This window comes from Anguilla anguilla, chromosome 9, assembly GCF_013347855.1.
Source record: "Anguilla anguilla isolate fAngAng1 chromosome 9, fAngAng1.pri, whole genome shotgun sequence".
Lineage (NCBI taxonomy): Eukaryota > Metazoa > Chordata > Actinopteri > Anguilliformes > Anguillidae > Anguilla > Anguilla anguilla.
Genome location: NC_049209.1, coordinates 47,715,063 through 47,727,349, shown reverse-complemented (window position 1 = coordinate 47,727,349; position 12,287 = coordinate 47,715,063). Strand labels below are relative to the sequence as shown.

Below are 12,287 nucleotides of genomic sequence, written 5' to 3'. Positions count from 1 at the left end.
TTCAGGTGTTTTGTCGGTGAAATGGCGGGGCTGGCGTCGCGTCGGGCCAAACACGCAGCTGTTCGGTGTCACTGGGAAAGCCGCCACTCCTGTGGGTGGGGGAGCCATTTTGTGTCAGCTGTGTGGTGGAAGCCTACACTGTCATTATGACGGCGCTGTTGGGGGAACACTGCCTCCAGGGTGTGTGTGCGCCTGGCAGGGCACGTCTGTGTCATGTCAGGCTGTAATTCTGCATCTGTGTGTGTGTGTGTGTTAAATAATGTATGACTCAGCATACGGAGGTGTACACAACAAACACCATCTGTATGTAAACACCTGTGTATGTGTGTGTGTCTGTTTCAGAGTATCTGTGAAGGAGGGAGAGAGATGTGTGAGAGAGAGTGTGTGTGTGTGAGAGAGAGCGAGAGTATGTGAATGAGAGAGAGAGAGAGTGTGTGTGTGTGTGTGTGTGGGGGGGGGGGAGAGAACTGCTTATCACTCACCTGCTCAAAGCTGTCAGATTCACTCAAATGCAGAGACAGAACCTATTTTGCCACCGCTGGTGCCATTTTCCACGTCTCAGACTGTCCAGTCTGTTTCAGCTGCTTGTAACTCACAGAAGGGTAGGGAGTCCACATCATGTTCCATATGTTCCAGAAGATTCTGATTTGTATTGACCGAATAAACTCCCCTTTCAAAGGCCGTGACTGTTTTGTGGCTGCTCTTGTGCCAGGTTTTTCTCTGCTTTTTCACAACTGAATTTTCTCCAGAAACTCTAGAAATTTAACTGTAAATCTCAGGTCGCGTCTGAACAAAGCGAGATCAAATGTGCTATTGATCGGAGACAGGAACGGCTCCCAGCCTTGTAGTCTGTGGCCCTGCTTGCATGAGTCTTATTGCTGAGAAACTGATCCTGTTCAATGATTCATGAAAACATATCATACTTGTACTTACTGTGTTATGACACCCGGATGTATGGATTCATTCTGCTTTCCTTGGTCACAGAATCCAACATGATTGAATTCTGTTTTGGTCATCAGTACAGGGTAACAGTGCAGGGTAACATTGTGATACGAGAGAAAATCATTATACAAGTAAAAAAAATAAAATAAATCATCCCATGAAGTGTAATGGATGCCAAGAAAAACAGCAGAACATGAGAAATAAATTCTTATTTTTTACAACCTGAGTACAGATTTATTGCAGTGGGATTTAAAAGTAGTGCGTAGTATGAATTGCTTATGCCGGCCATGTTGATTGCATTACTCTGGCTTCTGTGTCTCCAGGGAAAGGTGCAGTATAGTCCTGTTTGGCTCTGTAGGTGGACACACATGGTGGAACTGCAGCGTGCTCCGGAGAAACTTCCGGAAGCTTTGTCCCCGGAAGCCTGTTGGCAGGAGCTGGCGGTCCTGGAGGGCCGCAGCGCCGCGCTCGTGTGGCGTAAACAAACGTGGCGGACGGGCGGCTTGCGTTCACGGAGCCCAGCCCCACCCCGCCCCGCCACACCCAGGTGTGCGGCTGCTCAGACTGTGCTCTCATTAGTCTCAGTGTTTGGGGCGGTGACCCCCCCGGTTGAGGGGGTACACAGACGTAAGCACCAGCCCCCCGCTCGCTTATCTCTGTCCCAAATTGTGCCCTCTCAGCAACAAGGGGGGGGCGGGGGGGTGGAGGCAGGACACGTGTTTCCAGGAGACCATATGCCAATTCCCGCCCCCCCCCAAAAAAAAAAAAAAAACAGAACACTTTGTGCCTACACAGCGCAAACACAGCAAATTCGTATCCGAGCCCCGCCTCTCATCACCATACTGTAATAGATAGTTGTGGGTTGTTTGTACACAGCAGCACCCAAAGTGCTTTACGGTCCAGGGGCAGAAGCTCACCTCAGCTGCCACTAATGTGAAAGACGGCGGCCAATTTGAACTAGGAGGCTCTCTACACATCAGCTAGAGGTAGAGGTGTGCTAATTATCGTGCATTAACAGCCAGTAAGGCAGTAGTGTTGTATGTGTCATGCGGTGTTTATTGAGTGCTGTGAAACAAGGACACATGAAGAATTTGCAAACAAAAGCAGCCAATGAGAGAGAGGAAACATCTGTTTGAGTAGGGGGGGTTGGGGTGGGGGTTACACGAGGCCTCATCCTGGAGAGCAGTCCGCTCTGTCTCTGCGTTATCGGAGAAGCGACGCTTCCTTTGTCCTGCATTCCAGTAAAAGCAAACGCTCAATAACAGCCAGAGTTATGGGAAGTGCAGTCATTAATAATTGAGAATGAGGTGAATCATAGCTCGCGGCTCCATATTCAGAAGAACAGAGGACAGACGGTCTCTGGCTTGCCGCAGCTGGCTTTGGGCTGATACCTGTCACTGCCAGAAGGGGGCAGCAGTGAGTTGTGCCCATTCCACCATTGACATTAGCATGCGTGTCCAGAGTTGAAGGCAAGTCTGTACTCATGCAGTAATAGATCAAATAATACTCTTCGCATCATCATAAGGTCTAGAGTTAATTGCAGTCGCCACAAATGTAGACTGGTTATTTTTTTTCCGGTGATCCTCTGAAGTAACATATTCTTCATGGGAATACATTTGGAGTAATTATAGCCTCGGGTGATTATAGCCAGGATGGGATTTTTATAAGAGGTCTTTGAAGTAATGAGTCCTCCAGATTTTGCTGTCGTTGATGTAAGCAGGGGACCCAGTCTAGTGCATGTGCGCATGAGTGTGCCTGTCCTTTTCTCCCAGACTGTGCTAACACCATGATTACAGTACACTGGTTTCCTGCTTAAGTATTAACACCTAAGCAAATTCAAGTCCCATGCAAACACAGATAAACTGGCATCATCTTTAAGTAGTCTCTACATATCAACAGTGCAGGAGTGTAGTGTACTGGGTAAGGAGCTGGTCTTGTAACCTAAAGGGCACAGGTTTGAACGCTACTGTTGCACGCTTGAGCAAGGTACTTAACCTGCATTGCTGTATTGTATAAATGGATGCAATGTAAATGCATCCATTTATAAAAGTTGTGTAAGTTTCGCAGGATAAGAGTGTCTGTTAAATGCCTGTGATGTAATGTAAGGCTTTATGCAGCAGTGGTTCAAGAACAAGGCTGATGTCTCGGAAATTGTAGCTAAATGTACTGACAGATAACAGATGTTGTCGTGTTCATGGCTGTTCATGCTAGGCAGCAGACTGGATCATGAAAGTTAGGTATTCTAACGGTGGTTGGACTACAGTTGGACTCTCTTCCTCTGATGTACATAATGCTGATGCTTTATTTAAAGCCTACATATCCATCTCCATAGTGTTAGCTGCTTGTTTTATGTGAGATCTTGTGTTGTGATGGTCTGTATGTGCCCATTCATGTTTATGTTGTTGTCTTGTTAGCAGTGAGACAAAAAAGTGGCTCTTGTCTGCATGTTCCTGTGTTGTCTCCAAGACCAGGGTGTGCAATCTGAAGTGACAGATGAATGGGCTAGATTGAAAAGGTCAAAAGGGTGAACGCTTGCCTATGATCAATAAGGTTGCTTACTGAGCAGAATTCTGAAGCTGTAAGCTCTCTTTCTCTCTCTCTGTACGGTGATTATATAGGCTACAAACTGTATTATGCAGAAAAACAAAATATGAATGAACACAATTTGACATAGCAATCCTATAATTAGCATAGTTTCAAGTGAAGGTAAAACACACAATTCTAGTGAATGTAAAATGAACCTTAAGAATCTTTTTTCAACACTGTAAGTGTCAATCACTGTGGTACCACTGCCTGAGAATAACTCTCCTCTCTCAGATTCCCTGTGATCGCGTGGTCTGGGCTTTGAGAGAGGAGCGATACAGAAATAGATTTTGGGATATTGAAATATCTCATGTGTCTGTCATACTTCACATTTAATTAGAAAGTTCAGCGCTGGCTTGACCTCCTGGAGTTAGACATTGAGTGCAGGAGAAAGCTCTCTAAGAAACCAGGTTTCTGGCAGCCTGGGGTTCTTTGAACGACAGGAGAGCAAGGCTATTATTTGGATGTAAGATTGTTGGGAAACTGAAGTTTTGTTTCTGTTTTTTGGTGTCTGTTATTTCAATGACATAGCCTATTCAGAGAAAGAGTTGAAAAACTTGTGAAATTGTTTGAAATTGTAAAAGACTAGCAGAGGTCACAGACGTTTTTTAATAATTAAAATCTCTAGGGTATAAATGAAATTATTGGTTAATTTTGTTAACCTGTCAGTGCAGATGATTTTGTGATTCAGATCCATGTTGGAAAGATACACGCACACACACATGCACACAGACAGGCTCACGTGCACAGACGCACGCACACACACGAACAGACAGGCTCACGTGCACACAAGCACACGCACACACACCCATGCTGTCCAGCAGGTTGTGGGATTAAGCAGTTGCGCGCATGCGTAGAAGCCTGTATTGGGGTTGGCTCTCTAACGGCCGTGCTGCAGTCCGGGGATTAACAGACTCGGCCCACATTTCCCCCCAGCTCTGATGATAAACGAGCCTGACAGCGGCCGCGTCACCTGATCCCACGCTTCGGCCTCCTATTGGACGGCTGCAATCAACCTATATGTCTCTAAAAATACTCGCGGGGCGCAAACCTTCTGGATCGGTCCCAAGGATCTTTCGAGTCTGGCGACATCGCGTTCAGCACGGGGTCACAGGAAGTGCCCAGGAGGCAAAACAAACAGTTAGGGTTCGCAACAATAGACACTGATTTCGCGTGCCATGCAACAAGAAACTCGAGATAACACTTAAGCCGTCTGTACACTGCTATACCGGTGCATTTGTGCTGTATATGAAGACGGCTTTAATCTATCGTTCATAGTCAGCTTTCGGTTTCCTTCCTGTAAAAAAAATGTGATATGGCCAAACGCATGTCCAGAATAAATTAGGAATGTTTTCAGTAACTGTGTTTGACTGCAGTGCAATTAAAACAGCCTTACATCCCTCGTACTGCCAGCGTGAGAGAATAAATTATGACATCATCTTAGAATGCACTGCAATTTAATGTGGGTGCTATGACTGTGTATTTATACCGTGCGACTTGTAGCCTACATTGCAGTGAAGTAGATCTGTCTCCTATGTGTGAATCTCTGAAATGAATGCTTCCTTCCTTTAAGCTGCTCTGTTGCAAATTCGATCGTTCGCACGGCGATCAATAAAGTAGGTCATTCGATAAAACGCGGTGGATTCGACTGTTTATGGATTTACAGCTGTAGCGTACCGCCCACTCAGATGGAAGCCTGCTGTCGAGTGCTTGGGCACTCAGACAAAAACAAAATTAGGCTCTCTTAGGAACAATTTTGGAGAGACTACACTGTCATGGCATGTATGTAATTATGACGTGTCACTTTGAATCCTGGAAGATAAGATACATATTTGTATGTGGTTTTTTTTGTTTTTTGTTTTTTGTTTTTTTTTAGAAAATTACTTTCCATGTATTTAACCAGCTGAGAACTTAAACCTTTTGCAGTGACTACTGGAAAGGGGGATGACTCGGGGACGAGTCCGTTTTGTAGGGAATTTCCGTAATGTCCTGATCCAAAGACGCGAACTTCTAACACGTGTAATTATGGGCGTTTTGCATGGCCTTGTTAATCGTCCATTTCACGATTCTGACATCAGCGGAACGCTCTGAGGGAGCGAGCTGCGTCGCGGGAGCTGTCCGTTCAGCACCACCTACGCTGTCACGCGCTAACCAAGCCTGGCGTGTGTCACCTCGCACTTTCTTATCAAACCAGCGCACTATCGGCCGCGGTCATTCAAATAGCAGCGTAGCGTTATCGTCATGGAACTGGGCTTGTGACTGGATGGTTGTGGGTTTGATTCCCTGGTGCTGCACTGCAGTCGTACCCCTGAGCAAGGGACTTGAACTGCTTCAGTGTATTATTCAGCGGTAAAAACGGAATGCATGCAAAATAAATAAATAAAATCTGTGTTGAATCACTGTGGATTAAGAGAGTCTGCCAAGTGCCGTAATGTAATATGAAATCATGTTATATATGTTATGATGTGAATCCATATCAAAGTCTTTGTGTATTCATATCAAAGTCAAAGTCTTAAATTCAGTAAGTTTTTTTGGTGTTTCTCTTGCAGTTCATATGGATATTAGTCCCAGGGACAAAGACTTAAATGTGGTCTCTTGCAGACTTTTGCAGACATAGATTGCTATGAATTTTAATTCCTTACCTGTTTTGTTGCTGGTAAAATTTGAAAGCATTCTTCTACCTCCCTGAGAATTCGGAAAGAATTTGTCTTGTGATATGAAACTTACATCTTATGAAGGAGGCGTTTTGATCTGAGTACTTCTGGACATGGATGTTTCTTATAAGTAAATGCAGAAATATATTGGTTTCTTAATGGTTAAAATAATTTCACACTTTTTTTTTTTGTGCTATTTTTGTGGTATGTCGTACAGTACGCCTGTGTGTGTGCATGAGTGTGTGTCTGCATGCACATCTGTGTGTGTGAGAGCCCTGCTGTCCTGTGAGCCTCCTAACCCCACAGCAGCCCAGCCCCCCCTGCTGCTGGGATGCTTACATAAAGGCTGAGTTCTCCCGCTATTGTTGTTCTGGGAATAAAAAGGTTACGCAAGAGCGGGTGATATCACCAGAGTCTGCCCGGAAGTCGATTAGCCCCCCCCCCCCCCCCCCCCCACCACCCCCCCCGCCCCCTCTCCCTTCCCAACCCCCCCTCGAAACACGTTGTCCAAAATTGCGCGAAAATCACTAGCTGTCACTGAGACACACAAACCTGCCACCCCCCTCCTCAGCCCAGATCAGAAAGAGAGAGAGAGAGAGTGTAGCCTTGACATTCTGGGAAATGTAGTTTATATAATTAGATGTTTATGTACTTCTTAGCTTTTTTAGTAATTTATTGTAATATAACTGCATATGAGTGCAGGGCATTTTATATTATTTCATTTTCCTAGCTGTGTGTGCTGTGCTGGGCCTCCCCTGTCTCTGTTCTGTGGGATGACAGGCTCTCCTGCAGGCCGCAGCCACAGTGACTCAGCTTCCTTAGCCGCTGCGCGCTAGCTGCTAGCTGCCTCCGGAGATGCAGCGCTTCCCCCTCAGCCGCGAGCGCAAGCCTGGTTCTCGTGCCTGACGCTGACGCCGCCGCGACGGACGGACGGACGGACGGACGGACGGACGGACGGACGGACGGACGGAGCCGCAGAGTCCCGCCAAACCCGGTTAGCGGGAAGGCGTAGCGTATTTCCTCCTCGCTGACAAACGGCGATCGGAGCGTGACTTGGCCTTCTAGGACATTGCGGTGCGGCGTTTATTAGTGGTAATAAGTAAGTCTGGCATTCTCCGAGCTCGAGCCAGATAATGTGCTCCACGGCGACGGGGGGAGAAGTCCTGGGGATGGAGCAGGCGTTGCTGATTTAACCTGAAATGTTCGCTGCGGCGTTCTGCCAATCAGCACGTCAGAAAACCCATGATGTCTTAATCAGCCGAACTTACAAATGCAGTCGGATGTCTGGGGATTGTAGTTTGGCACGAGGAGAGACTGTCTGTCTAAACCACCATCCCCCCAGGTCTGTCCAACCATTGCTTTCACACCACAGACACACACACACACGGACACACCAGACACACACACACGGACGGACACACACACACACACACACACACGGACACACACACACACACACACACACGGACACACCACACACACACACGGACACACACACGGACACACCACAGACACACACACACACACACACGGACACACACACACACACACACACCGGACACACCACAGACACACACACACACACACGGACGGACACACACACACAATTGCTCTGCCCGGCGTGCACTGTCTGTCCTGCATTAAGAGATTACAGAGCCAGCTGCTGGCTGTGATTGACATTGGCTCCTGGCCCATAGCTCCTCCCCCAGGGGCCCTAATCCCCTCCCACCGGGGTCAGCCCTCCGAGCCTCTGCAGGGGAACCCCGATCCGGGCAGACCCCTCCTCGCGGCTGCCCCCCCTCCCTCCGCCCGCCCCCTTCCGCAGCCCGGCACCGTGAGCTGACAGCGGTGGGACACGGCGCGTTTGTGCAGGGGGAGGGGGGAGGGGGGAGAGGGGGAGGGGCTTAGGCTGGAGGACGAGGCAGGGAGGGAACGGAGCATGCTCAGTAGGCGCCCGATCCCGGCCAGCGCAGCTCGTGCTTTCGTCTGCTGCAGGAATGTGAGAGAGAGAGAGAGGGAGCGAGAGAGTGAGAGAGAGAGAGCGAGAGAGAAGGAGTGAGAGAGAGAGAGAGACTGCTGTGTATGGGAGATTGGGAGCGCTAGAAGCTGTAGCCGTCGAACGCACGCACACACACACGCACGCTTGCAGACGCGCACTCACTCACTCACTCTCACGCTCTCCCGGTCGCACAGGCACACACATGCGCGCGCGCTCACACACGCTCCCGCGCGCACACACATCGCTCGACCGGCCGATGACAAGCAGGACCGGCGGGGCGGACTGCGGGAGAGGGGACAGCTAGCACTGCAGAGAGAGAGAGAGAGAGGAGAGAGAGAGAGAGAGAGAGGGAGAGAGAGAGAGAGAGAGAGAGAGGGAGAGAGAGAGAGAGAGAGAGAGAGAGAGAGAGAGAGAGAGAGGGAGAGAGAGAGGGGGGGAGAGAGAGAGAGAGAGGAGAGAGAGGGAGGGGGGCCAGCTCCGCTCCGGCAGAAGCCCTGCATGGGACGGCGGGTCCGGCTGGGATTCGGCTCCCGCGCCCCGGCCCTGTCATGCCACGGAACGCCCGCCCGGCTGAGCCCGGAGAAGACGCTATGGCAACAGTCGCCCTCCGCTCGCCGCACCAATGAAAGGCTTCAAGCTCGCCTGGTAAGAGCGCTGCGGGCAGGGGAGGGGAGGGAGCCGGAGTGCGCTGCCGTGTGAGGGGTGTGTGCGTGTGTCTGTGTGTGTGTGAGGAGTGGGGGGTGGGAAGGACCTACTTCACCTCATTTCTCCCCAACGTGAGCCTGCCGTGCCCCCCCATCCCCCCCCCCCCCGTCCCGTCATTAGCGCGGTGCAGCCCGGCTCTCGCCGTACGCACTCCGGTCACATGCCTGCAGACCGGCCCGTGCAGCCGCACTGCTCACTGCTCACTGCCGACGCCTCCTCCCGCTGCCGCCGCCGCCGGTATTTTTAGTGCCGAATTACAGCGTACTGCAGGAAAATAAACACACACACAGTGCTTAGAGCAGAACCAGCTCCTCACCTCTCATCACTTCTCCCCTTTTTTCCTCTCCTCTCCTCCTCTTTTCACTTGTCCCCTCTCCTCATCTCTTCTGCTTTCCTCTCATTTCCACTTATCTGTTCTCTCTTCTCCTGTGTCTTTTCCTCTCCTGTCATCTCCACTTGTCTCTCCCCCTTTCCTGTTCTCCTCTCCTCCTGTGCTACGGTCTGTTTTCTCCTCCTCCTTTTCCTGCCCCCTCGTTAACCCCCCCCCCTTCCCGCCGTGGCGATCGTGGAGATGAGGTTTTTACGGGAACCCCAGCGTCTGTCGCGCGTCGTACCGTAGGCCGACCCTGACCTTCCCCGGCTGGGGTTCGACCGGGCTGTGGCGCTGTGGTTTTTGGGGTTTACTGACCGGCCCCGGTCACAAACCCGCCACGGCGTTCGCCAAACGATCGCATTGAGAGGAACCGCCCCGCAGGCACTGGTGCAGTTAGCCCTTCTGTCAGCTGCTGTCTAGCCCTTATATAAGACCGTATGTACCCTGCGGTTTGCTGGAGAGGTTCCCGTTTTATTTTTGTACGCCTGCATTTTTGTCTCGGGATTGGAGGCAGAGTAAAGCGCATTAAGTCTCCCTCTGAAGTCTGAGCTCCTCGGTGACTGGGCTGATAAACGGCATGCGTTTCTGTCGCCGGTCCTCCTGTCGTTTCTCTGTGTGCCCGTGGACTTCGACGGTGCTTTATCTGCTTTGGAACGCCTCTCAGGGCATCGCTGTGCAGGCCCAAAATCTTCCGACCTGGTTGCAGGGTTTTTGCTGTGTTTTTTTGAAAATGTTAAGAATTGCGCTCCCCGGCTCGGTCAGCTGTGGAGTTATCGGATGTGTTGTTGATGTTTTAGCAAGTAGCGTGAGCGAATTGCTACATCAGCGTGGTCAAATGGCTTTCCAACTCACGCACGCGCACACACGCGCACACACAGGAAATAAAAACACAGCTGTCTGTGTGCTTTGCAGTGCAGTAACAGAGTTCATTGGCGGAGTTCTGTTTTGCAGACTAAAAGGCCCTGCAGGTGTAGCGTCTGTCTCTTACACACACACACACACACACACACACACACACATACACCCAGGCTTCAGGGCTGGAGGTCTGATTAAAATGGCAGGAATTGTATTCCATACAGAAAACAACACCTGCCATTTCATCCGACACCTGCCATTTCATCCGGTGTGTGGTTGTTGTTTTCCTGTCTTGGTAGCTCAGTGAAGTCTCTGCTTGTGACATACATGCATCCTGCAGCAGGCTTATTCCCTGTGTGTGTGTGTATGTGTGTGTGTGTGTGAGAGAGAGAGAGAGAGAGAGGAAGGACCAAGGATTAGGTGCATCTGCCTTCTGTTGCTTGTAACTCAGTGCCAATTGCACAGTCCTGTTTTCCGACCTAGCCGATATCAGGTAGTTGCTTGATTGTGTAACTAGGTCACAGAGACCTATATGCTGGTGTTTAAACTGTGGCTGTGGTGTTATGGTTGAAAATTGCTTGGTGCAAGCTTAGTGAATGTGTGAACTGGGAGAGGGGAATAATGCAGGAGAGGGCATGAGAGAGTGAGGCCTCCCTGCATGACAAAGCAGACTGCATCACAGCGCTTCCTGTAGGACCCGAGCAGGAGGTGATGAAACAGGAAGTTGTTTAGCCTGGTTTATGCTGTCTATGTGTGGTCCTCCCTCGCATCAGGGCTAATTCACTCTGCAGTCAGACAGTGACCTTGGGCCCGGCTTCTGCCCTCAGCCGCGAGCCGATCAGTCACGGAATTCAATTAGGCTGTGAGTCGAGCCTTTGAGGAGTTCCTCTCAGCTCCCAAAACCTTTGGTTTTTTTTTTTGTTTGTTTTTTTACACGTCCTGCCATATTTTATTTTTAATGGTTCACCAGCTGTATGTCCTTCAAGGGATGCTGGCTTATTGAACTGAGCTGGATGCATTTTATCATGTGTGAGATACGTATGCTGGCGGAGTTGGGTTTGTGCTATGACAAAGTATCTTGCTTTTTTCCCTCATTTTCACCCTTTAAATAAGCAATGTATTTTTCTCTTCAAACTAAGATGAAATAGATGTTTCATTAAATATGTTAGGGACAGAACAATGAGGTAATCAAACCCCTTGCTTTGTGTTCTTGATTCATTTTATGCCCTGTATTTTCAGAATGCCATCCCACCAATAATAAATGGAAATAGCAGAATAGCTCATTATTAATGCAGATAAATACTTAAATGCAGTACCTTGCCATTGCATCGGAAGGAACATGGAAAGAAGGAATGAATGAACGAACAAAAACAAACGAACGAATGAACAAACAAACGAATGAGGTTTTTAGGCTGTGCGCAAATGATTGCCTCATTGGGCGTTCTTCGCCTGATTCGTTCATATGTTCCTCAAGGCGGGGAGGATTCAGTCGTGTAGGCGAATAGCGTGACCCCGGAGGTCGGGAGGTCAGCCGGTGCCTCTCATTGAGATTCAGCGCCCTGTCCGCACACGTCACCGCGCTGGTCAAAGCGGAACGCCTCCAATACGCTCGGCTCGGCTCGGCTGCTCGCTGACCGATGGAGCCACAGTACATTAAACCGCCGCTGACAGGTCGCTGATTTAGCCCTCCGCTCCACTGTCTTACTGCGGTCCGAGTGCTCCCAGAATGCACCTCATTGTGTGCGTGTGGGTGTGTATGTGTCTGTGTGTGTTTGTGTGTGTGTGTGTGCGTGCGTGCGTGCACATGTATATGTGTGTGTGTGTGTGTGTGTGTCTGTGTGTGTGTGTTTGTGTGTTGTGTGTGTTGTGTGTGCTTATGTGCGTGCATGCATACGTGTGTTTGTGTGTGTCTGTGTGCGTGCGTGCGTGCATGCATGCGTGTTTGTGTGTGTGTGTCTATCTGTGTGTGTGTGTGTGTGTGTGTATGCGTGTGTGTGTTTGTGTGTGTGTGTGTGTGTGAGAGAGTGCGTGCGTGCATGCATGCATGTATGTGTTTCTGTATGTCAGTGTGCATGTGAATGTTTGTGTCAGACAGAAGAGAGCGAGAAGAATCGTGTTTTTCAAATTGAGTCTGGGCAGCCTCTTGACAGACTTGTAAAGGGAGTTAACTGGGACA

The 12,287-nt window shown here is 49.6% G+C and overlaps 1 protein-coding gene across 15 annotated transcripts in view; it reads left to right on the top strand.

Annotated features, from left to right (window-relative positions):
- gramd1ba (GRAM domain containing 1Ba) overlaps positions 1-12,287 on the top strand; it is a 134,161-nt gene that overhangs the window by 67,717 nt on the left and 54,157 nt on the right. Inside the window, exon 1 of one of the 15 annotated variants that reach the window (XM_035432479.1) lies at positions 8,617-8,823. The exons of the other annotated variants lie outside the window; for them this stretch is intronic. Coding sequence (XP_035288370.1) covers positions 8,801-8,823 — 23 coding nt within the window. The 5' untranslated portion in view covers positions 8,617-8,800. Of the gene's footprint in view, positions 1-8,616; positions 8,824-12,287 lie in introns of those variants that run through there. 15 annotated transcript variants of the gene reach the window in all.